Source organism: Pseudophryne corroboree, chromosome 6 (genome assembly GCF_028390025.1).
Source record: "Pseudophryne corroboree isolate aPseCor3 chromosome 6, aPseCor3.hap2, whole genome shotgun sequence".
Classification (NCBI taxonomy): Eukaryota; Metazoa; Chordata; class Amphibia; order Anura; family Myobatrachidae; genus Pseudophryne; species Pseudophryne corroboree.
Window position 1 is genome coordinate 271,441,393 of NC_086449.1, and position 27,027 is coordinate 271,468,419.

The 27,027-nt window shown below is 44.9% G+C and overlaps 2 protein-coding genes across 9 annotated transcripts in view; one reads left to right on the forward strand and one right to left on the reverse strand.

Annotated features, from left to right (window-relative positions):
• The window catches only part of FAM227B (family with sequence similarity 227 member B), a 1,159,103-nt gene extending 1,156,582 nt beyond the window's left edge, over positions 1 to 2,521 (forward strand). For all 8 annotated transcript variants that reach the window (XM_063926021.1, XM_063926018.1, XM_063926017.1 and 5 more), the window contains one exon: positions 2,355 to 2,521. In XM_063926021.1, the coding sequence (XP_063782091.1) occupies positions 2,355 to 2,459 (105 nt within the window). In that variant the 3' untranslated portion in view covers positions 2,460 to 2,521. The remainder of the gene's footprint in view (positions 1 to 2,354) is intronic.
• GALK2 (galactokinase 2) overlaps positions 2,522 to 27,027 on the reverse strand; it is a 337,269-nt gene continuing 312,763 nt past the window's right edge. Inside the window, exon 10 of the mRNA XM_063926027.1 lies at positions 2,522 to 2,838. Within this exon, the coding sequence (XP_063782097.1) occupies positions 2,628 to 2,838 (211 nt within the window). The 3' untranslated portion in view covers positions 2,522 to 2,627. The remainder of the gene's footprint in view (positions 2,839 to 27,027) is intronic.

Here is a 27,027-nt window from a genome sequence, read left to right on the forward strand (position 1 = left end):
TTCACTACCATTCACTCTTGCTGCAGGTTTTCTTCAAGCTGCATCCACTCTGTGAAAAGCCCTACCACGCACAATAAGACTCTCCTCTAGTACCCAAACCTGCAAGCGTTCCCTGAAAACTCACCTCTCCGGGCAAGCTTATCAAATTTTGGAACCACCCACATAACCTTCATAAACTTTCCTATCCAATTACTTCCCTACTGTAGAATCCACTCATCTCCTCACATATTTTCTCATTCTTCACTTTCTCATCCTCTTGACCCCAAGCCAACATTGCTGCGTGACCATATCATACAGCCCACCAAGAATCTTTGCAATCTGGTGGACCTTTATGCAATAGATAGCATATATCCTTGTGTATCAATGCCTACTTTCCTATAGATTGTAAACTTGCGAGCAGGGCCTTCATACCTCTATGATTGCCTGTTATTACCCAGTTTTGTTTTTTCACTGTTGTTACCAATCAATTTGTTTTATATTACCAGTTTCCAGTTGTAAAGCGCAACGTAAATTGCTGCGCTACATAAGAAAGTGTTAATAAATACAGTTTCAGTTCTTCCCACAGATTCTCAATAATGTTTAAGTCTGTTTATTGTAAAGGCCATCCCAAAAACTTCATTTTTCGTTTGTGTTTGAGCATTTCAATAAGACAAGAATTCAAAATAGGCCTCAAATACAACCTCTGTTTCAGTATCAATTTCTTCACTAACTCTGGAACATTAGATTTTAGGGTCTGCTGATATTTAGTTGAATTCTTTCTTCAATCCATCTGAACAACACCTCACCGGCTGCCACACAAAAATAAATGTGCAACAGTTTTACTTCAGGTGTTTGCTGGTGTATGGCCAGAGAGTCCTAAAGTTTCTGTCTTATGCAATTATTTTTTGGCATATTTCAGACGTCTATTATACGGAGGTTCTAGGAAAGATTTCCATCTGACAGAGCACTAGTCAGCATAAAAATCGGTGAATACGTCACCTCCCCATATCTGTGGTTCCTATGTTTCCACATTGCAATCAACCATTGCCCAATTAATCATTATTACTTTTGTTTAAAGACTTCATTTAAGTTACCATGATAAATGGCTTAATATTGGCATTTCTGGATGTTCACGTATTTTTAAAAAAACCTTTGTCCACATTAAACTACAGTCTTACCAACCGGACCACACTCTACAGTAGTACAGTAGCAGTACTTGATATTGTTGTCTTAATATGTCTTTTGATATCTGTTGACATTTTTGTAACTGCTTTCAACCCATTTAATGAGCCACAATAAAAATACTTTTGACAGAAATCTGTGAATACAATTAAGCACATGGTATAAATACAAAGTATAAACTGTGCCTGAAAAATTAAAAGGTAGAACTAATACAACCACAAACACTATTTTAGTATAAAATAAACCACTTATCAATTACCAGTGTTGACCCACTTCTGATATATACAGTATTCCTTCATCGGCTCTATTTCCCCTACAAACTACAGTTTACACCCCTCACCCACACTTTAAAAGCATTCACCCCCTCCATCTCTAACCTCAATTCACACTCCAGGCAGGATGTAAGAGTCCGAGTTTGCCTGACGATTCAAATTCTTTTTAAATGGGCAATCATTTAGAAGGCATGGTTTTGCCCTGTCAATTACCGTCCCTTTAAAAACACATCTGAATTCGGCCGGCATCCCATACGTCAGGTGAACTTGGACTCTATTACATCCCGCCCTGCCTCTCAACCTCTTATTCTTTCTCTTTGCCTCCTCACTGATTTCCGACTGCAGTTCAACTACTGAGATAAGCAGTATTTGATGAGATTATAATAATGTTTCCTTCTTAAAATACTTTCCCAGTTGAGTAAGGTGATTGGCCCTTGGATAGGTACTGTGTTTTACTGCCATATTCATGTCCTGTTCCTCAATGGCAGTACGGATGGTGTAATGGCAGTACGGATGGTGTAATGGTTAGCATTACTGCCTCACAGCACTGAAGTCATGGGTTCGATTCCCACCATGGGCCTAACTGTGTGGAGTTTGTATATTCTCCCCGTACTTGCGTGGGTTTCCTCCGGGTACTCCGGTTTCCTCCCACAATCCAAAAATATACTGGTAGGTTAATTGGCTCCCAACAAAATTGACCCTAGCATGAATGTGTGTGCGTGTACACGTGATAGGGAATATAGATTGTAAGCTCCACTGGGGCAGGGACTGATGTGAATGACCGAATATTCTCTGTAAAGCGCTGCGGAATTTGTGTGCGCTATATAAATAACTGGTAATAATAATAATAATCTTTTCCAGACTGATCATGTTGTGTACTGTAATTTACTTAATAAACTTTTGTTTTTTTTCTTGCCATAGCATAAGATGCCCTTTTCCAGCAAACTATTCCGTAAAGAGCATTTGACAATACAAGACGTTCTTGATGCTGACCTAACTGAAGATCAGACGCTAGTAATGCTTTAAAGGATATAGACAATTTTCACTTATTGTTGCATAGTAAAAGAATAAAACATTTTAAACGTCTATTTCCAGTTGCATTCTTTTATTTCATTGAAGTTTTCATAATATGCTAGTAACCATGTTTACTGCGTATATCTACATATACATTTATATAGATTTGCAAAAGATGATTCACTTTTCTTCTAGAATTACCATGGCTCCACTTCCAGGCTTTGTGGCAAACAGGCTCTGCTTCTGCATTGCAGCTCTGCGGGTGTCTGATTTGTAATATTTCTCTTGCACATTTAACAGGAAGTCGCTCAGCTTTTCGACAGGGACCATAGAAACTGTGCAGCCTCCCCATCCAGCTCCAGTAAGCCGTGATCCAACAGCACCAGATTTCCTATAGTCAAATAATTATAACTTTAGAATTTTTTCTCTGGCTTTACAAGTAAAAAAAAAAAAAGTCCTGGGGAGAGATTCAACAATTATATTTTAGCTGTAAATAAACTGTATGTAGTATCATAATTAATGATTTTTAAAAAATATATATTATATATTAACTTTTTCCTCTGCTCTATTTTGATAAAGCTTATTGTGTTTTATGCCCACAAGTACAGTTTCTTCACTTGTCAAGAGATTTATATATAGATAAGGACTGCAGCTACAGTATGTTTACTATAGGGTGACTGTAGCACAAGGTAATGGAACTGCCTATATACAGTATAACCCATGATCTCATTCCAGATTATAATGGCACCATTTATGCTTTACAATAAACATTAACAAATCTGAAATATAAAAAATAAGGCACCACATTAGTTTAAACTATAAATAAACAGTATATAAACAAACAAAAAAAGAAAATGTCTTGTGCGAATGTGAGAATACGTTTAAACAAGAAAATATTGTGCACCACTTTAACCATCATTTTCTTATGAAGACCTTATAAGCACATGAGTTCATTAAAATTGACTGAACAAATACTGTACACTTCATGTATTGGGCTAGAAAATGCCTTTTTCGTAACAGCTAATGGACTACTAGAGTTTTAGAGGTTTAAAAATGTAAAACTGCCCTCTTATTGGCAATAAGCGCAGCAGCTTGCAAGACTATTCTGCATCCTCTTTCACTTTTTAAAGCTAAATTACATTACTTGTTTACAATAAATTGGGTTGAGGTTATCTTCAATAAAGAACCTAAAACTGAAAAATTCTTCCTTATGTGGGAGACCTACATAGCTACACTGTCAACCTCAACAAGGACCCAAATCCACAATAGTCTCTGAAATTTGTCCTTGTACAAATTGCTGCCAATGATCCTCCGATACAACTGTGAAGTGATACTTACTTTTGACCATAGTACACTACTAGACTATTTTTGATGTGTTTCTTTTGGGCCAGGGGGAGACAAAGAGGCACCTATTCTCTACAGCTTAAACTACCTCCATGCATTTGTATCATCTCAATTAGACTACTGCAATTACCTCTACTTTGGACTCCCAGCAAAATATTGCATCGCTTACAGCTGGTACAAAACACAGCACCATTCAAGACACGTGACACCCATTCTCTACTCCATCCACTGGTTGCCTGTAAGATGGTGAATCATCTTCAGATTGGCTGAGTTTCAAAGCCCTACAAGACCAGGGCCCAAGGTACATGAAGCAGCTTCGCATTCCATATGCCTCACTCAATCACTGCGATCTGTAGATTAAGAACTTTTAGCAGTACCTGGAATCTCATGGAATACATCTGGGGTCGAGCTTTTAGCCATGTGGCTCTGACTCTATGGTTCTTACATTCCTCGCACAGTTCGAGAGGCCCCCACTCTACAGTCCTTAAAAAACAGACTCAAGACTTTCCTGTTTACTCAAGCATATCCTTACTATCCCTTTAGTATCTACATGCTCTCTGTGTTTATTAAAAGCTTTTCTGTACTTCAGTGTTTCTGCACTGTATTATGTTCATTCTACAGTATCTGTTAAGAGCCTTGAGTCCTATTGGAAAAAGAGCGCTATATAAATTGACTATTACCACCTAACCTTTTTGTAATGAACTTCCATATACAGTGCTTTGCTAAAGTATTCACCCCCCTTTGCATTTTTCATGTTTTGCTGCCTCACAACCTGGAATTAAAATGGATTGTTTGAAGATTTGCATCATTTCATTCACAGAATATGCCTACAACTTTGAAGATGTTTTTTTCTTTTTTGTGAAGCCAACAACAAATAGGACAAAATAACAGAAAACTTCGGCGTGCATAACTATTCACCACCCTAAAGTCAGTACTTTGTAGAGCCACCTTTTGCGGCAATTACAGCTGCAAGTCGCTTTGGATAAGTCTCTATGAGCTTGCCACATCTTGCCACTGGGATTTTTGCCCATTCCTCAAGGCAAAACTGCTCCAGCTCCTTCATGTTGGATGGTTTCTGCTTGTGAACAGCAATCTTCAAGTCTGACCACAGATTCTCAACTGGATTGAGATCTGGGCTTTGACTAGGCCATTCCAACACATTTAACTATTTCCCCTTAAACCACTCGAGTGTTGCTTTAGCAGTATGCTTCGGGTCATTGTCCTGCTGGAAGGTGAACCTCCGTCCCAGTCTCAAATCACAGGCAGACTGAAACAGGTTTTGCTCAAGAATATCCTTGTATTTAGCACCATCCATCTTTACCTCGACTTGAAACAGTTTCCCAGTCCCTACTGCTGAAAAACATCCCCACAGCATGATGCTGCCACCACCATGTTTCACTGTAGGGATGGTGCTCTTGGGGTGATGGGATGTGTTGGGTTTGGGCCAGACATAGCGTTTTCCTTGGTGGCCAAACAGTTCAATTTTAGTCTCATCTGACCAGAGCACCTTCCTCCATACATTTAGGAAGTCGTCCACATGCCTTTTTTTTTTTAAATAGAGTATTTTTATTTCGAAGGAGAATAGTTTGTACACAGAAAATGCATATCAGGAACATAACATGCACATTATAACATGACATCATCGAGGAAATAGCATCCACTTTCGGCATAATATCTTACTATGTCATAAGCACATGGGCACGCATGTATATACAGTTATTTATCCTAATAAATTTGCATAATCCGTACAATCCTGTAATCAAGAAACTTCATTAGACTATTTTCGTTTTTTCCATTAAAACAGTTACAAAAAACCCATCCGAAAAGAAAACCCTCAAAGAGGAAAACAAAAAAGGAAGAAAGAGAAAAAAAAAAAAAATATTAGGGAAGAAAAGGCACAAAAGAAAGACTAGCACTTTGAGCCTTACCCTGACTAGCTGGGCACATAGCTATCCTCTCATTCATAACCCATTGGGTGAGAGGGAAGCCTATAGCCCAAAAAAGATCGTAAATGAGCAAATCCAGGGTCTAATAGTATCTCTACTGCCATTAAGTTGTAGGGTCTGGGAGGGAGTATATGGATTCCATCCATGGAGACCAAATTCTTTCAAATTTAGCAGAGGCATTATGTTTCATATAAATGTATCGTTCCTTAAAAACAGTGTCGTTTATTAGTACTTTAAGAGCAGGGAGTGAAGGGCCCTTGGGGGCCATCCATAGCCTCGCGATGCTCACCTTCGCCAATGCACATATATTGCGAGCATAGAGGCCTTCTGGACTGGATACAAATCAGAGCATCCCATCCCCAGGATACAAAACGGCGGAGTAAGCATGGCCTCCTCCACACCCGTGTTCCCCAGTATCGACCCGACCCCCGACCAGAAGGCCCGCAACAGCGGACAATCCCCGTCCACATGCCTTTTGACAAACTCAAAACGTGCCTTCTTATTTTTAACACTAAGTAATGGCTTTTATTTCTGGCCACTCTTCCATAAAGCCCAGCTCTATGGAGTGTACGGCTTATTGTGGTCACATGTGCAGATACACCAGTCTCTGCTGTGGAACTCTGCAGCTCCTTCAGGGTTACTTTTGGTCTCTGTCTGCCTCTCTGATTAATGACCTCCTTGCCCGGTCTGTGAGTTTTGGTGGCCGGCCCTCTCTTGGCAGGTTTGTTGTGGTACCATGCTCTTTCCATTTGAAGATGATGGATTAGATGGTGCTCCGGGGGATCATCAAAGATTTGGATATTTTTTTATAACCCAACCCTGACTTGAACTTCTCAACAACTTTGTCCCTGACTTGTTTGGAGAGCTCCTTGGTCTTTATGGTGTGATACCTCTTGCTTAGTGGTGTTGCAGCCTCTGTGGCCTTCCAGAAAAGGTGTGTTTATACTGACAGTTCATGTGACACTTAGCACACAGGTGGACTTTATTTCACTAATTATGTGACTTCTGAAGGCACGTAATTGGTTGCACCAGAACTTTTGAGGCGCTTCATAGCAAAGGTGGTAAATACATATGCGCATGCCAATTTTCAGATTTTTATTTATAAAAATTATTTTTAATACTGTATGCATTTTTCTAATTTCACTTCACCAACTTACAATATTTTGTGCAGATCCATCACATAGAATTCAAATAAAAACAATAATAATTAAATTACAGGTTGTAATGTAACAAAATAGGTAAAAAGCCAAGGGGGGGTGACTACTTTAGCAATGCACTGTAAGGGAGCCTAATGTTATTGCTCTAGTGTCTTGATGACTCTATGTACCCCATGTATTATACTATTGTCTGTAATTATTGCTCTCTTTAATAATCACACCATTGTACCCTACAACGTCTGTGTAAAAAACACAATGCTTCAATAAAAATTACTTTGAAAGAAAAAATGTTAAACTGCTGCATGCAACCTGTTGGTACTCTGTTGTTATTGTGCTAAGTCTCCCAGTGCAGTAATTAGGAAAAGCCGTCACTAGATGGAAAAGCATATCAGCAGTAGTTGCCAGACAACAGCTGGAGAGTCCCAGGTTGCCTAATCCTGAATTAGAACATCCACTGTATCTCATGACGCAGGAGTCTTAAATGTCAAAGTGAATCACTGGCGTATTCAGACCTCTAAAATAGCAAGTATTATGTTTGAGGAGTCCCAAAAGACATAAAAGCTGTCATGGTACACTCATAAAACAAAGATAACCACCAAATTATTCTAAAAGCATAAAGGGGTAATTACAATGCTAAGCTACGCAATACAATACAAAGGTTCTTTTGCTGAATAAAATATATTAAATGGAAACTGGTCATATCTACATACTTCAGCATCTGCTAATCTAAGCTCCTCTCCCACATAACCACCCACCATATTAATGATTCTTTCTGCTACATACCTGCACACACTCACATTCCCGCAGCACTTTGTATTCATAGCTCAGTGGGAGCTCAAACAACTGTTCACCTGTGGCAAGCATACAGTAGTTTCTATTACTTTGTCAGGTCTTAGACCTCCACTTTATTTCATCCAATAGCTGCGTCCCTCTCCCTTTACTTAAAATAAATAGAATATCCTTCATGTTACCTTAACAAGTGTACTGTATACCTCAACACTACTTCATCTGACAGCCATTTCCTTCCCAGTTCCCTTATCTAACAGGAAGATCCCTTCCATTACTTCCTTTACTGGTCATATTATGTTCCCACTACTGTATCTAATTAGTACATTCCTCCATGTTTCACCGTCTTAAGGTCACATCTTGTCTGTTCTGTAATATAATGTATATATACCTGCTGTTACATTAAGTAAGGGTACCAACAGACATTTTACTTCCCATAATAAAAATACCAAAAACATGGAAAATAATAGGATTTTAATACCTACCGGTAAATCCTTTTCTCCTAGTCCGTAGAGGATGCTGGGGACTCCAAAAGGACCATGGGGTATAGACGGGATCCGCAGGAGCTTGGGCACACTAAAAAAAACTTTGACTGGGTGTGAACTGGCTCCTCCCTCTATGCCCCTCCCCCAGACCTCAGTTATAGGAACTGTGCCCAGGAGAGACGGACATTTCGAGGAAAGGATTTTTGTTAAATTAAGGGCGAGACACATACCAGCCCACACCACAAACATACCGTACAACCGGAGTAACAGGAAACCAGAAAACAGTATGAACTAATAACAGCAACAAGCTGAATATAACCGATACACAACCCGTGTGTAACCAAAAACAACCAGCAACACTACCACTGCAAGGAACAGTCTGCACTGGGATGGGCGCCCAGCATCCTCTACGGACTAGGAGAAAAGGATTTACCGGTAGGTATTAAAATCCTATTTTCGCTTACGTCCTAGAGGATGCGGGGACTCCAAAAGGACCATGGGGTCTATAACAAAGCTCCAGACCGGGCGGGAGAGTGCGGACGACTCTGCAGCACCGATTGAGCAAACATGAGGTCCTCCTCAGCCAGGGTATCAAACTTGTAGAATTTAGCAAAAGTGTTTGAATCCGACCACGTAGCTGCTCGGCAAAGTTGAAGTGCCGAGACCCTTCGGGCAGCCGCCCAAGATGAGCCCACCTTCCTGGTAGAATGGGCCTTTACAGACCTCGGCAACGGTAGCCCAGCCAAAGAATGAGCTTGCTGAATCGTATTACAAATCCAGCGTGCAATAGTCTGCTTAGAAGCAGGATTTCCAATCTTGTTGGGAGCATACAAGACAAACAGAGCCTCTGTTTTCCTAGTAAGAGCCGTTCTAGCGACATAAATCTTCAGGGCTCTTACAACGTCCAGAGACTTTGGAACCGCCACAACATCTGTAGCTACAGGTACTACAATAGGTTGGTTTACGTGAAACGAAGAAAACACCTTCGGCAGAAATTGTTGACGAGTCCTCAATTCCACTCTATCAGAATGAAAGATCAAATATGGGCTCTTGTGAGACAAAGCCGCCAACTCGGACACTAGTCTAGCAGATGCCAGAGCCAAAAGCATGACCACTTTCGAAGTGAGAAATTTTAACTCAACCTTACGCAAAGGTTCAAACCAGTGAGACATAAGACACTGTAACACCACTTCAAGGTCCCACGGTGTCACGGGTGGCACAAACGGAGGATGTACATGCAGTACTCCCTTCACGAAAGTCTGAACCTCAGGAAGGACAGCCAATTCCTTTTGAAAGAAAATAGATAAAGCCGAAATCTGCACTTTGATGGAACCCAATTTCAGGCCTGCATCTACGCCTGCCTGCAAAAAATGGAGGAAACGACCCAACTGAAACTCCTCTGCAGGAGCTGCCTTGGTTTCACACCAGGATACATACTTCCTCCAAATACGGTGATAATGTTTTGCCGTGACCTCCTTCCTAGCTTTAAGGAGAGTGGGAATGACCTCCCCAGGAATACCCTTCCGAGCTAGGATTTGGCGTTCAACTTCCACGCCGTCAAACGCAGCCGTGGTAAGTCTGGAAACACGCAGGGTCCCTGTAGTAACAGGTCCTCTCTTAGAGGAAGCGGCCATGGATCTTCTACCAGCAATTCCTGAAGATCCGGATACCAAGCCCTCCGTGGCCAATCTGGAACAACGAGTATTGCCTGAACCCCTGTTCATCGTACGATCCTCAGCACCTTCGGAATGAGAGGAAGCGGAGGAAACACATACACCGACCGAAACACCCACGGAGTTACCAGGGCGTCCACTGCACTTGACCTGGAACAATACCTCGGAAGCTTCTTGTTGAGGCGCGACGCTATCATGTCTATTAGAGGGATTCCCCAACGCCTTGTCACTTCTGCAAATACCTCTTGATGAAGAGCCCACTCTCCCGGATGGAGATCGTGTCTGCTGAGGAAGTCTGCTTCCCAGTTGTCCACTCCCGGGAGGAAAACTGCCGACAGAGCTCTCACGTGCTTTTCCGCCCAGCGAAAGATTCTTGTGGCCTCCGCCATTGCCGCCCTGCTCCTTGTTCCGCCTTGGCGGTTTACGTACGCCACTGCTGTTATGTTGTCCGACTGGATCAGGACAGGAAACCCCTGAAGAAGTTCCTTCGCTTGCAGCAGGCCATTGTAAATGGCTCTTAACTCGGGAACATTTATGTGGAGACAAGCTTCCTGGCTTGACCACTTTCCCTGGAAATTTCTTCCTTGCGTGACCGCGCCCCAGCCTCGGAGACTTGCATTTGTTGTCAGCAGGACCCAGTCCTGGATTCCGAAACGGCGTCCCTCTAGGAGGTGAGAACCTTGTAGCCACCACAGGAGAGAGATCCTGGCTCTGGAAGATAGACTTATTTTCCGGTGCATGTGCAGGTGAGACACGGACCATTTGTTTAGCAGAGCCCACTGAAACACCCGGGCATGAAACCTGCCAAACGGAATGGCTTCGTAAGCCACCACCATCTTCCCTAGCACTCGAGTGCATTGATGAATCGACACACTTGTCGGCCTCAGAAGCTCCCTGACCACGATCTGGATTTCCAGAGCTTTGTCCTCCGGAAGAAATACTCTCTGCCGTTCCGTGTCTAGGATCATACCCAGAAAGGACAGCCGAGTGGCCGGGATCAACTGAGACTTTGGCAAATTCAGAATCCAACCGTGATGCCGCAGAACTAACAGGGAGAGATCCACATTTCTCAACAACTGATCCTTGGACCTCGCCTTTATCAGGAGATCGTCCAAGTACGGAATAATTGTGATCCCTTGCTTGCGAAGGAGCACCATCATCTCCGCCATTACCTTGGTGAAAACCCTTGGGGCCGTGGAAAGCCCAAACGGCAATGCCTGAAATTGGTAATGACCGTCCTCAGGAAGGCTTGATGAGGAGGGTATATCGGGATGTGCAATTAAGCATCCTTTATGTCGACTGACGCCATAAAATCCCCCCCTTCGAGGCTGGAGATCACCGCTCGAAGAGATTCCATCTTGTACTTGAACACTTTCAAGTATGGATTGAGGGATTTTAGGTTCAGAATCGGTCTGACCGAGCCGTTCGGCTTCGGCACCACGAAGAGGCTCGAATAGAACCCTTTCCCCCGTTGGGATGGGGGAACCGGCACCATGACCCTCTGTTGACACAACTTTTGTATCGCATCCCTTACCACTTCTCTTTCGGGAAGAGAAGCTGGCAAGGCCGAAACGAAAAAACGGTTGGGGGGCATCTCCTGAAACTCCAGTCTGTACCCCTGGAACACTATGTCTATGACCCAAGGCCGATCGAACCCAGACCTGACTGAAGAATCGGAGATGGCCCCCCACTGGTAGGGACTCCCGCAGGAGAGCCCCAGCATCATGCAGTGGACTTGGTAGAGGCGGGGGAGGACTTTTGGTCCTGGGTGCCTGACACTGCAGGCGACTTCCTTCCCCTTCCTCTACCCTTTGAAGCAAGGAAGGACGAGCCCTTACCTCTTTTGTATTTATTAGGCCGAAAGGACTGCATCTGCTGATGGGGTGCTTTTTTCTGTTGTGTGGGAACATAGGGAAGAAAAGATGACTTACCCGCAGTAGCGGTAGACACCAGGTCAGCCAGGCCGTCACCGAACAAGACACTACCTTTAAAAGGGAGAGCTTCCATATTCTTCTTGGAGTCAGCATCAGCATTCCATTGATGAACCCACAGCGCCCTCGTGGACGAAATCGCCATGGCATTGGCTCTCGATCCCAAGAGGCCAACATCCCTCGCCGCATCCTTTAGGTAATCTGCAGCGTCCTTGATATAACCAAGCGTCAAAAGAATATTATCTTTATCAAGAGTATCCATATCAGAAGCCAAATTTTCAGCCCACTTAGCAATAGCACTACTCACCCATACCGATGCCACAGCAGGTCTGAGCAATGTACCAGTATTGACGAAAATGGACTTCAATGTCGTCTCCAGCTTGTGATCCGCCGGATCCTTGAGAGCAGCCGTGTCAGGAGACGGAAGCGCCACCTTCCTGGACAATCGCGAGAGAGCCTTGTCCACATTTGGAGACGACTCCCGTTTCTCCCTGTCGTCAGAGGGGAAAGGATATGCCATCAAAATTCTCTTGGGAATCTGCCACCGTTTGTCAGGCGACTCCCAAGCCTTTTCACAAAGCGCATTCATTTCATGAGAGGGGGGAAATTTTACCTCAGGTCTTTTCCCTTTAAATAAACAAACTCTTGTGTCAGGAACGGCAGGTTCCTCAGATATATGTAAAACATCTTTAATGGCTATAATAATGTACTGAATACTCTTGACAACCCGTGGATGCAAAGAAGCCTCATTAAAATCGACATCGGAGTCAGAGTCCGTGTCGGTACCTGAATCTACCATCTGGGTAAAAGAACGCTTTTGTGACCCTGAGACTGTCTGTACCTGAGACAAAGCGTCCTCCACAGACTGTCTCCATGTTTGTGTCTGAGAATCAGATTTATCCAGTCTCTTAGATAATAAAGCCACATTTGCATTCAGTGTACTCAGCATAGTCATCCAATCAGCAGTCGGCTGTGCCGAAAGAGACATACCTAAATCCTTTTCTGCACCCCCAATAACTTTCTCTGGGGAGGAACACCCATGCTCAGACATGTCGACACCGAGTGCCGACACACCCACACAGGCCACAAACACGGGGACAGACCCACAGGGAAGCCTGAAGAGAGAAACACAGAGGGAGTATGCCAGCTCACACCCCAGCGCCCATACACTAAAAGAAATAGTATATATGATCAGCACTGTTTAAACATATATGAAAGCACCAAATTTTATGTGCCCCCCCCCCCCTTTTTTCCTCCCTGTTACTTGCGGGAGCTTGGAGGTCCGGCCCAGCGTCTCACCAGCACTGTAGAGATAGGAGAAAATGGCGCTGGTGAGCAATGTGCGGCTAAGCCCCGCCCCTTCCCGCTAAAATTCTAATTTCTTTACACTGGCGGGGGTACTCTATACGGTGTCCGGACACCGTATACTCCGTTTCTGCCAGCCACCGACCCCAGTAACTGCTGCCCAGGGCGCTCCCCCCTAGCGCCCTGCACCCTGCGAGTGCCGTTGGTGATATGTGTGGGAGCATGGAGCGCAGCGCTACCGCTGCGCTGTACCTCGTTACTGAAGTCTTCTGCCGTCACTGAAGTCTTCGGTTCTTCTAATACTCACCCGGCTTCTTTCTTCTGGCTTCTGTGAGGGGGGTGACGGCGCGGCTCCGGGAACAGGCAGCTAGGCGAACCAAGTGATCGAACCCTCTGGAGCTAATGGTGTCCAGTAGCCTAAGAAGCAGAGCCCTTAACTAAGAAGAAGTGGGTCTGACTACTCTCCCCTCAGTCCCACGATGCAGGGAGCCTGTAGCCAGCAGGTCTCCCTGAAAATAAAAAACCTAACAAAATTCTTTCTAGAGAAACTCTGTAGAGCTCCCCTAGTGTGTGTCCAGTCACTCCTGGGCACAAAGTCTAACTGAGGTCTGGGGGAGGGGCATAGAGGGAGGAGCCAGTTCACAACCAGTCAAAGTCTTTTTAGTGTGCCCAAGCTCCTGCGGATCCTGTCTACACCCCATGGTCCTTTTGGAGTCCCCAGCATCCTCTAGGACAGTGGTGGCCAACGCGTGGCTCTAGAGCCACATGCGGCTCTTTCTTTACTCAAATGTGGCTCCCAACACTCAGTCACGTGACCACAAGAGATCTGTAAACCGCTGCACTCCAGCCAGACATGCAGCAGCAGCACTACGTAGACTGAGAACTGAGGGAGCCAAATACACATGAGGGAGCTGGCTGGAGTGACACAGGCGGATGCTGGCTGGAGTGACACAGGCGGGTGCTGGCTGGACGGAGTGACACATGGGGGAACTGAAGTGTATTATGTGAATCTAGCTTTTCAATATATTTTATGCGAATCTGGCCTTTTCAATTATTTGATGTAGAAGTGGCTTTTTCATTGTATTTTATGTTGGATCTGGCTTTTTCAATGTATTTTATACCAGGGGCGTGGCCTAGCAGGCACAAGGTCACACCCCATTTTTGCAAGTGCGCCTTCGGCTCGAAGTCGGCTCTTTGATGTACCTAACAAGATTTCTTGGCTCTTTGTCTCTGGCTGGTTGGCCACCCCTGCTCTAGGACGTAAGAGAAATAATGTTTCTAACTTCCACTCTGACTCAGCACTGGATAAGACCTAACATACACGTGTCCTCAAACGGCTTCAGTATGGTATGCCGGCGGTCGGGCTCCCGGCGACAAGCATACCGGCGCCGGGAGCCCGACCGCCGGCTTACCGACAGTGTGGCGAGCGCAAATGAGCCCCTTGCGTGGACCCCCACGAGGGAGAATAAGTGTCGGTATGCCGGCTGTCGGGATTCTGGCGCCGGTATACTGTGCGCCGGGATCCCGTCAGTCGGCATACTGAAGACCACCCCCTGAAACACCATTACTAAGTCATACCAAAAAAAGCGTCTCAGCATGTCAGGTCCTGTGCAATTCGGGTGATCCGCACGTCTTATTTGCACTTCTAAAAACAACAATGCAACAAAACCACTTTGCCAGATTATACTGATCAATTTACTGTGCAACACTTGTACATCTGTGTGTCTGACTCTGTGTATGAAGTGCTATGATGCAGAGGCCATGGCTTTTTTTTCAAGCCAAGTTCCGTTCAGCTCCATCTGCAGCACTCTATATGGTTAAAACTAATTCCTGTGCAGTTAAGGTCGCAGCCTTGTGTCTCTGGTTAAAACTGAGTGGTGTTTCACTGTGTCAGCGGAGCAAATAATACACAGACGTAAAGAAAAAGTTGCTACACTTCACCACTCAGCGGGGCTCAGGTGTGCTGTGTGTCTTGCATTATAGGACTTATTAAGGCTAGGTGTATGAAGACACATCTGTATATAATTCAAATTGGAAGTCCTGAACAAATACTTTGTAAGTCTATTTCCAGAGCTGCTGTACACAATTTTAAGGAAAATATCCCACTTATACCCCTTTCACATCGCACTAAAAACCCGGTATCGACACGGCATATTGCCGTGTCGAAACGGGTCCGCGTGCGATGTGAAAGGTCCTTTGGTGAATTAGCGGGTCGCCTGACCCGGTAATTCAACCCGGTAAAAAAGAAGGGTTATTACCGGGTTGATTACCGTGTCAGGCGCAGTGTGAATGGGAGCCGTTCCGATGCGACACGGCTCCCATTCACAGCATAGGCAGAGGCGGCGCAGGAGATGAGCTCATCTCCCGGCGCCGCCTCCACCCCCGCCCCTGCTGCTGCTGCTCCCTCCGCTGCTATGGCAACCGACCCGGTATATTGCCGGGTCGTAAAGCCAGCAACGGAGCGCAAATGCCGGATCCCACCCGGTAAGTACACGTTTCTCTTACCGGGTAGGATCCGGCATTTGCGATCTGAATGCAGCATAAGAAAGATAAACATGGTACAATGTAAGTTTACTGGTATGCAAAGACACTAAAATAAATAAAACTGCTGGTCAGTTTTAAGCACAGGAATACTAATAACTTCAATAGTAAACACATATAATATGTAAATATTCACGTGCTGCTCTTACTCACTGTTACAGCCATAATGCAGCATTGACTGTACCCACTGACTTAGGAGTAGAAACTGCACTACTGTTACACATTTATTGGGGGTATTTTTAAATGTGTCCATGTAGGATGGACTGAGGTGTTGTCTTTAACAATTTTACAACTGCAAAACTGCTGTTCTGCTTCACATATCCATCTACTTTTTATGTAAGGTCAAAGAATTCTGCTACATAATGTTCACTTAAATGTGCTACAGTTTAAATTGCATACAGATCAGCTTTCCCGCAGACTTGTCCAGACGTTAACAACTGAAGTGTAACATTTTACTTGTACTTAGCAAGCAGCAATACACAAAGTGTATTAACTGAGGCTTTGTTTACATGGCAACATTTTGTGACAATGGCTGCTGCATGTAAATGTCATATAATGTACATATAAGGAAGACCGCGCAAAAGTGCAAGAGAAGCCAGTGAGTGCACTGACCGCACCGCCTGCCCACAGACACCGCAAGCATCTCTCCAGATTGGCGTTGACATTTTGCACATTGCTCGGGTCAGTAATATCACTTTCATATCGCTGTAAAGGAGGAAAGTGGATAAAGCAATTAAAGAGCATTGTATATTCTATGAAGTGTAATCCTATATAGTATCTAATTGATGCGGGAATTGTCCCAATTGATTGGAGGGATTGGAATCTTCCAGAACGAGACTGAGACCTATGATGAATTAAGTGACAAATTTAAGATCTCAACCCTTTTATTTTCCGGAGGGTGCTCGCATATGCAAACTGTAAATTTGGACTACCTAGGTCTTGTCACCTGGAATCCTTCCCAGGTACCTAACAGGGTTCTTACTGGGAAAAACCTGGGTGAGCTGCAGTGGAAACGGGTTACCCGGGTCATATGACTGATTGGCTACAAAACCCATCACCCATGACAGCCATCACTGGGGAGGTAAAGATTACAGCCTCCCCGTATGGTCCAGACTGTTCCAGATTTTACCCCATCTCTGCTTGTCATGCGGGTAGGCTATAATCTCTTGCTGCTCGTCTCCAGTGTGGCAGCATCCTCCCAAACGCACTCCGCCTGTCGGAAGCCGCATGCCAACCGCCACATGCCGTCCACTGGTCGGCTGTGCTGTTCCAGGAGTTTTGCTGTGCCAAGTGCTGGTACTGCACCCGGTTTCAGTGTGAACGGCATATACAGTATCCAAAGTTGGCGCCACAGTAGATATAGGGTAAATCCCGGGTCTGGCCCAGCTTGGAACAGTGTTCAAATCACAGGTCAGACGTATGATTTTGATGGAAAAGGGGAATATGTGAGATCAAATAATCACATTTAGTAGGAAACTCTGTATTATATCCGAGAATCCTATTTGCATCTCATTCATAAGGCAGATCCACAGCATATTTAAATGTTAGCTATCCGACAACTTCGATGATATTTACACCAAAAATTCCTGCGAATTTTGTTTTGTAATGTAGGACTGTGGCATGAGACAGGGCTGACCATAACAGATGAGGTTTGTGTGTTCTGGGTCGGCACTGTTTACAAAGCTGTTCTTTGCTGGTCTAACTTCCAGTAATCCTGGGGACTGGTTAGATTCTGCGTGCTGCCTTCTTGTTATTTAGAAATAAGATGCAGTTTGGACAGCATTCAGATTTTTCCTCTCATTATTTTGTCTGAATCAAAATTGTTTTGGTTTTCAACTTCATTTAATTTAACAGAAGGAAAATATGTTTACTCTGTTTCACCATCACAGAAATGTCCCTTATATATAAATTAATATACTGTAGTAACACAGTCTAATTCTTTTGGTATATTAACATGATAAATATAGGGTCAACTATTGTATGTTCACGGCACAGCCACCAACCCACAGGCATTTAAAGTAGAGATGAGCGGATTCGGTTTTACTCGGTTTTACTCGGTTCTCAAAACCGAATCTTATTGGCTATCCAAAACACGTGACATCCGTGAGCCAATTAGATGCCGTTTTGAGAACCGAGTAAAACCGAGTAAAACCGAACCCGCTCATCTCTAATTTAAAGGTCATACAGTATACTGTGTATGCCAGGTCATGTTTAACATTAGCATACCTTGGTACTGCTAATTCGGTTTCTTCATATAAAACACAATGGGGTTTATTTACGAATATTCGTGTTTTTGCCGTTTTTAAGGGTGTTTGAACTCGAATGGTATCGGGTGCATTTTGCTGCAACTTTTTGAATCCTGATACGATCATTCACTAAGCTGCCGAGTTTTGCACATTCGTTTTTTCCGATGTCGATATGATTCGTAATGTCAGGCAGTGTTTTACGGGAGTGATGAGTAAAACACTGCCTGACAAAACACAAGGAATCTCGGCCGGATCTGTGAGATCCGTGCAGGGCTTCATTGTGTACCTTAAAAATGTGTTTTAATTGTTTTTAAATTTGAAAGAAATTGCGTGGGGTCCCCCCTCCTAAGCATAACCAGCCTCGGGCTCTTTGAGCCGGTCCTGGTTGAAAAAATATTGGGGAAAAATTGACAGGGGTTCCCCCATATTTGATCGACCAGCACCGGGCTCTGCGCCTGGTCCTGGTACAAAAAATACGGGGGACAAAAAGAGTAGGGGTCCCCCGTATTTTTTGTACCAGCACCGGGCTCCACTAGCTGGACAAATAATGCCACAGCCGGGGGTCACTTTTATACAGCGCCCTGCGGCCGTGGCATTAAATACCCAACTAGTCACCCCTGGCCGGGGTACCCTGGAGGAGTGGGGACCCCTTCAATCAAGGGGTCCCCAGCCACCCAAGGGCCAGGGGTGAAGCCCGAGGCTGTCCCCCCATCCAAGGGCTGCGGATGGGGGGCTGATAGCCTTGTTGAGAATGTAAGAATATTGTTTTTTGCAGAAGAACTTCAAGTCCCAGCAAGCCTCCCCCGCAAGCCGGTACTTGGAGAACCACAAGTACCAGCATGCGGGGGGGAAACGGGCCCGCTGGTACCTGTAGTTCTACTGCAAAAAAAAATACCCCCAAAAAAACAGGACACAGACACCGTGAAAGTACAACTTTATTACATTCACTCCGACACACACATACTTACCTATGTTGACACGCCGACTCTGGCCACGTCTTCGTCTGTCGACGTCTCCAAGTCGAATCCGGGGTACCTGAAAATAAAATTATACTCACCTAAAGCCAGTGTGTCCAGTTCTTTTTTTTGTAATCCACGTACTTGGCAAAAAAAAAAAAAAAACGGAAACCCGACCACGCACTGAAAGGGGTCCCATGTTTTCACATGGGACCCCTTTCCCCGACTGCCAGGACCCCCCCTGACTACTGTCAAAGAGGGTCCCTTCTGCCAATCAGGGAGTGCCACGTCGTGGTACCCTCCTGATTGGCTGTGTGCTCCTGTAGTGTCTGTCAGGCAGCACACGGCAGAGATACAATGTAGCGCCTATGCGCTACATTGTATCCAATGGTGGGAACTTTGCGGTCAGCGGTGAGGTTACTTTCGGTCAACCGCTGACCCAAAGTTCCCACCATTGGATACAATGTTGCGCATAGGCGCTACATTGTATCTCTGCCGTGTGCTGCCTGACAGACACTATAGGAGCACACAGCCAATCAGGAGGGTGCCACGACGTGGCACTCCCTGATTGGCAGAAGGGACCCTCTTTGACAGTAGTCAGGGGGGGTCCTGGCAGTCGGGGAAAGGGGTCCCATGTGAAAACATGGGACCCCTTTCAGTGAGTGGTCGGGTTTCCGTTTTTTTTTTTTTTTTTGCCAAGTACGTGGATTACAAAAAATAGAACAGGACACACTGGCTTTAGGTGAGTATAATTTTATTTTCAGGTACCCCGGATTCGACTTGGAGACGTCGACAGACGAAGACGTGGCCAGAGTCGGCGTGTCAACATAGGTAAGTATGTGTGTGTCGGAATGAATGTACTAAAGTTGTACTTTGACGGTGTCCGTGTCCTGTTTTTTTGGGGGTATTTTTTTTGCAGTAGAACTACAGGTACCAGCGGGCCCGTTTCCCCCCCGCATGCTGGTACTTGTGGTTCTCCAAGTACCGGCTTGCGGGGGAGGCTTGCTGGGACTTGTAGTTCTTCTGCAAAAAACAATATTCTTACATTCTCAACAAGGCTATCAGCCCCCCATCCGCAGCCCTTGGATGGGGGGACAGCCTCGGGCTTCACCCCTGGCCCTTGGGTGGCTGGGGACCCCTTGATTGAAGGGGTCCCCACTCCTCCAGGGTACCCCGGCCAGGGGTGACTAGTTGGGTATTTAATGCCACGGCCGCAGGGCGCTGTATAAAAGTGACCCCCGGCTGTGGCATTATCTGTCCAGCTAGTGGAGCCCGGTGCTGGTACAAAAAATACGGGGGACCCCTACTCTTTTTGTCCCCTGTATTTTTAGCACCAGGACCAGGCGCAGAGCCCGGTGCTGGTTGATCAAATATGGGGGAACCGCTGTCATTTTCCCCCCCATATTTTGTAAACCAGGACCGGCTCAAAGAGCCCGAGGCTGGTTATGCTTAGGAGGGGGGACCCCACGCAATATTTTTTTCTGTTTTTACACTAAACACACCCTTTCCCATAGAAAACCATGTACAGATGTCAGTGATCCGTGCATGGTTATCCAAACTCGACTGGAAAAAGCAGGTCTATTTTTTTGCTGCTTTTTTTTAACGATTCGGAAAAAAATAGACCCGCACTTGAGCCCTCAGAGACTAACACCCAAATACGAATGAATAGTGAATTCCCGTATTCTATGAAATAACAGCCGCGTTTGACCGATGGTCTATTCTTTCGTATTTCTGAACGTTGTCATTCAAACCATTACGAATAGTCCAAACACTGCCGAGATTTGTGCTTAGTGAATTCCCGGATTGGGACTTAGAAAAAAAACACAAATCGGCCAAACTCGGATTTTTAGTAAATACTAGCTAATGTTTTTTTTTGTTTGTTTTTTAAACTACACAGAACCTCAGGGAAGTTTTCTAGTGGACATCTCTCATGGACCTGAGGTTAGTACATAAGATGGTTATAGCCGATGTAGCATTTCCTTTCCGTTGTCCCTTAGAGATATTGGGGTATATTCAATTAGCGTCGGATCCATTCCGACATGTATTTGTCAGAATGGATCCGACAACCCCTATTCAATCTCATCTCAATTAGACTTTTTCAAGTCAAATTGCGATGAGGGACGCAGAGGAGGAGAGGGGGGGCGAGCTGCGGGGAGACCAGCAGGGACAGCCGGCGGGCAGACGGAGGAGATCAGCACTATAGTAGCGCTGCAGGAGGATGTCACACAGCCGCCCAACCTCACGGCAGTGTCCACCCGGCTCCAGCAAGCGTGACTTCGCTTGCTGGAGCCGGGTGGAAGCTGCCGTGAGCAGCTGTGTGACAACCTGCTGCAGCGCTACTGTAGCGCTGATCTCCCCTGTATGCCCGCGGCTCCCCCCCTCCCGTCTCCCTGCAGCTCCTCTCCCTCTCCTCCTCTTGGGTCCCACATATCAGTCCGACATTTTTTTATGTCGGACTGAGATGGTCGAAAAGGAGGTCAAATCCTGTCGGTTTTGGCCCCGTTTTCGACACAAGCACGTGGATCGGCAGCTATTCCGCCGATACACGTGCTTTGCGACAAGTCGAATTCCTCGACTTGTCGAATAGCATTGAATAGGTCGAATCACGTTTCGACCTTAAAAAGTAGAAAACTGCCGTCTTTTCGACAGACGGCAGTTTTCGACACCAACTGAATATACCCCTTGGACTTCCAGTATTTAATCCATCTTTAATTTGCCAGAGGGGTGTTTGGTGCAGTTCTACATTTTCACTCCCATGAGAATAATTCTTGTAGCTTTATGTAATAATTTGATGGTTTCTTTTGTATTACGTTCCAGGCTCAGCATAAGTGAATTATAGGTTTTTCTCCTTTGCCCCATTAAGTAAACAAAACTTCAAATGGATACTAACAACAAAACGGGAGGCATTCGATATCCCTGATGTCGGGATCCCAACGCTCAGCATACCGGCGCCGGGATCCCGACACCTATTCTCCCACTTGGAGTGTTCAAAACACCCCTGGAGGGAGAATAATGCCACCGTGCCCGCAGTTTGGGCAGCGCAGTGTGCCCGCAAGGGGCTCTTCTACGCTCACCACGCTGCCGGCATTCCGGCACCCCGCGGTCGGGATGAAGGAGAACTGAAGATGAGTGCTGTGCCCCTGAGTGCAGCCGCGGCTGTAAAACACCGTGCCGCTGATCCCAGGGGTCAGGCAGCCATCACACATATACAGTAACAATGTAATATTAAAAGGTATGTTTATATGTTTTAACCATCCCACCCCATGCTATATATGGTCTGGTCCATTGGCAGCAGCCACCACTGTTAACGACTAGCAGCCAGGTAAGCGGAGCCGATATACTTACAAAGCTTTGTAGTAAAGAAGGGTTACAAATTTGCGTTGTGCATTGATTTCACATATGTAGAATAATAAAAATTGTTACAGAGTGTGTATTCCTTCATTCGTATCATTTATAGAATTATGAACAGTATAAGTAACCCTGGGGAGAGCCGCCAGATATGTTAGTTCTCAAATCAAAGAAACAGGCTGGTCTTGTGCTGCCATTCTAGTTTGGTACCATGTGGTATTCTTTAAATTGTTATGGATTTGCAGCCTCGTGGTAAGGGGTATAGTAGATATACATTATTCCCAAAGATTAAAAAAACGGTCTACCTGTTTGCCTCTATCCACAATGGCTTCCACCCAATCCATCCTGAATATGTGGTGTCATTTATTCAAAAATAAAGGTATCTGTGGAGGCGCGCTATCTATCCACCCCTGTAAAATCATTTTTTCCCCGGCTGCGCTAAGGGCTATCAATAGTTTTCTACATTCCGATGGCATTCGGAGAGTAGGATCAATGATACCTAAAACTGCCCATTCGGGGGTGAATGGCACATAGGTTATTAGTTTAGCCTCTGCATATCTCCTAATAAGGTGCCAGAAATACTTCACAATAGGGCATGCCCATAGACAATGATAGGTATCTGCCTTACTTTTGTGGCATTTTGGGCAGGAGTGCGTTCCCGACGTTCCCATATGGAAACGCCGTAGCGGGGATAGGTATGTATTATGGTATATATTAAGAAATAATTCAGTATACATACTGGCTGGCAGGACCTTTCGAGAATAAGATAATGCTTTTTCCATTACGGGTATAGTCAGCCTAGGAAAGTCGGTCAACCATTTGGACATGCCACCCGCCACGGTAGCATGATCCAGGATTGTCCTCAAAAAATGTATAATGTATGGATATGGCTTTGTGGCTAGGTACAGGGTGTAATAAGAGGCTATCTAGAGAATTAGTCCAATTCCTCTCCGCAAAATGTGTAAGAACGTGCCTAACATAAAATTGTGTTTGGAGAAATGAAAGGGGGGACGAAGCAACCACAACATTTCTCGTTGAGACCTCCGAGAAGGTTAGCAAGCGGTGTTCCTACACAGATACCAATGAGCGAATGGATGTTATACCAGCCTCACTCCACAACACAAAGGGGTGAGCAGCCATGCCATCCAAAAATTCTGGGTTTTTGATTAAGGGCAAATGTAAAGAATGGTATTGATTCAATTTCGCATTGTGGCACAATATGTGCCACATTCTCCTGGTAGACCATAAAAGTGGGTTCGACTTAACGTGGTCCGGTATTTCCCAGTCATGTTGGTGGAGAAAACATGTCAAATCTATATTCACTAGGAAGTTTTGTTCTAAGCAGGTATTCGTATATATAGAGCTGATTTGTAGCCAGTCTCTTAAGTGTCTCAAGAGTGCTGCCTGGTTATAAATTACCACATCTGGGAAGTTAATCCCTCCATTAGATTTGGGTTGGATAAGTTTACGTAAAGCAATGCGTGTACGGCCCCCCTTCCATATAAATGTTCTGATAAGTTTGTTAATCGTCTGCGCGTCTCGTTTAGTCAGCAGTACAGGGAGTGTTTGCAATGGGTACAATATGCGTGGTATAGCTACCATTTTTAGCAGGTTAGCCCTGCCCAAATATGACAGCGGAAGACGTTTCCATCCCTTAGTATCGTCGGTTAAAGTACGTATGGCCTTGCTTACATAGAGTTTGTATAGTTCAGATATGTATCGTGGCACCATAATACCCAAATATGTAATATACGTCGATACCCAGTGTAAGGGGAAGCGGGAGATCCAATGCGGACATGTCACGTTGCCATATAGCAATAACGCCTTAGATTTGTCCATGTTGATACTAAAACCCGATATACGACCAAATGATTGGATTTTGTCCAGGATCAAAGCAAGGGAATGCTCGGGGTCAGTTATGTAAAGGAGGATATCATCGGCAAAGGCCGACAATTTGATTTCCTGTCCGCCCACTTTAATACCCCGAAAGTCTGCCCAATCCTGCAATGTTCGAAGCAGTGGATCTAGAGCTAAGTTAAATAATAGCGGCGATAAGGGGCATCCTTGATGAGTGCCACTTTCTAAAAAGAATCTTCGGCCCCTGATCCCGTTTACTAACAGAGAAGCAGATGGTTTGTCGTAAATATACTTTATATAATTAATAAAGTCCGTGTCAAAGCCCCTTTTTCCAACACAGTGAACAAATGTGGCCACAGGACCATATCAAAAGCCTTATTGGCGTCGAGGCTAAGAAGCATATTTGAGTCTGTACATGGAGATTGAGATGCCGTCACCGCTGCCAGTGCCATGCGAATTGCTTTAACCGTATGTCTGCCAGTCACAAAACCCATCTGTCTTGTAGTAAGAATATCAGGGAGAATGGACTGAAGCCTCAGTGCCATTATCTTTGCCAATAATTTATAATCGACATTTAACAGACTAATTGGTCTATAGGAAGAAAGAAAGTTAGTGTCCCTGCCGGGTTTAGGGATAAGGGTAATAAATGCTTCATTAAACAGCGGGGATGGAGAACTTCTTTCATGTATGGCTCGAAATAATTCTAATAAAGCAGGGACAATATGGGCTTGTAATATGCGATAGTAATCACCCGATAGGCCATCTGGGCCCGGAGATTTACCATGGGGCAGATTGGAGATGGCAGCACTAATTTCCTCCGCCGTTATATTACCCACAAGAGCTTCTCTCTGGCTCCGGGTTAGAGGGGGTAGTACCTCATCTGTAAGCAATTGCGTTTGCAAGTCGTTATCTACCGGTGTAGAACTAAACAAGGCCTGGAAATAGGTTTGGAATTGTGTTATTATGTCCTGAGATTTGGTAATAATACGGCCTGACATGGGGTGGTGTATAGCAGTTACAGTATGTCGTCTTTTAGGAGGTCGGGACATGACAGCTAGTAACCTACCCCCCTTATTGCCCCATCTATAGAATTTATTTTTGGTAAAGTCTAAGGAGCGTTTCGCCTGGGTCGCTAAATATGTTTCAAGCAGGCGTCTAGCTTGTCTATATTCAGTGAGTGGAGTCCGTGGGTGCAGAAGTATATGTTTGGAAAGCCGTTGACATTGCTGCTTTCAGTGCGGCATATTCCGCCTTGGATTCCCTTTTTTTCCGGGTGACATAGCTAATAATGTGACCCCTGATCACAGCCTTAGAGGCATTCCAGAAGATATCGGGTCTATCCCAGTAATCTATATTTTCGTCAACGTAATTGGTCCAATGGTACGTGAGATATAGTTTAAAGTCCTCCGAGTTTGCCAGGTATTGTGGGAATCGCCAAATATAGTCTGTTGAATGCATATGAGGATGGGTCAGGGCCAGCGTGACTAGGGCATGATCAGAGATCAGTATGTCGAGTATATCCACCCCAGCAACCTGAGACATCAAGTCATCTGCAATTAGGAATTTGTCAATACGAGACAACGTCCCATGTGCCAGTGACAGATGGGTGTGGGTTTTGTCGGTAAGGTACAGCAATCTCCATGGATCAGAAAGGTCTAAAGAGTCCCGAAATGCCAACAAGTGTCTACTATGGGGGTCAGTAGTTCTCGGTATAAATCGGTGATCTATCAACTGTGGGATCGTCTACCATGTTGTAATCCCCACCCACTATCAGGGAATAGTTGGTTCTACCGTGAAGAATGTGGCTGAGGTCTTGAATAAAAACGTGTGTGTTGACATTCGGGGCATACAGATTGACAAGGGTAAATTTAGAATGAAAAAGCTCTATATCCAATATTATATATCTGCCTTCGGGGTCAATAAGTTCTGTTAAAACTGTAACAGGAAGGTTTTTCCGAAAAAGTATGGCCACCCCTCTGGCCTTTGTGCGAAAGGGAGCAGAGATACAGGAACCAAGCCAGGGGGCCTTCAATACACCCTCCTCGCCCATCAGCCAGTGGGTCTCCTGTAAGAAAACCACATCCGGGTGAGAGCATTTGAGGTGCGTGGCCACGCGGCGTCGTTTGACTGGGGAATTAAGCCCTCCAACATTCCAGGAAATAAAGTGTATGGGTTTTGGGGGTAGTACCTCAGACGAGGAAGAAGCTGCTGGCGGCATGGCTACCCAACACCGACGGGGCAGAGAGATACTTGGCAGATAATCAGTAATTTCAAGTACACAATGGCGGCTCCCCTCCTAACCCAAAGACTCCATTGCAGCGTAAATTGTAGTAGTAGGAACATCAATATGACATTAAATGCATTGCACAATTGTATTAGTTGAAGTGTAAATAATAAACCATAATGACTCATAACTTCATTTTCTAACATTTTCCTAATAACCAAAACCATGGTGGGCACCAACTAGGTCTAGTGGTGCGCACACTAAATACTAACAAAAAAGAACTATAGAATTAAAGATAGATAAAATACAAGGTGGAGTAACACACATCCGCCCGAGGCGGGGGTACCCGAACTGCTCAACCTATTGCAGTTCAATTACCTACATTTTAGCTAATGGGCGACCTTGATGGGGATCTGTGATTTAGAAAGTGTGATCTTGCTATCTCCGGGTCTATATAAAATACCTGACTCCCATTTTCTAAAACCCGCAATTTAGCTGGGTACAGCAGGGCAAATTGGATATTTTGATCATGTAGGAAAGAACAAACGTCAGAGAATTCTTTTCTTTTCTGAGCCACAGCTACCGAAAAATCCTGAAATATCAAGATTTTGTGACCTTTAACTAACAATTCCCTGGTTTTGCGGTATGCGGCAAGAATTTGTTCCTTGGCCCTATAATCCAAATATTGAGCAATGACAGGCAGAGAGCGCTTCCACGTCCCGTCTTACACCACTCCCAGCCTATGGGCCCTTTCGATGTTTGGGACTTCAATATCATCAAT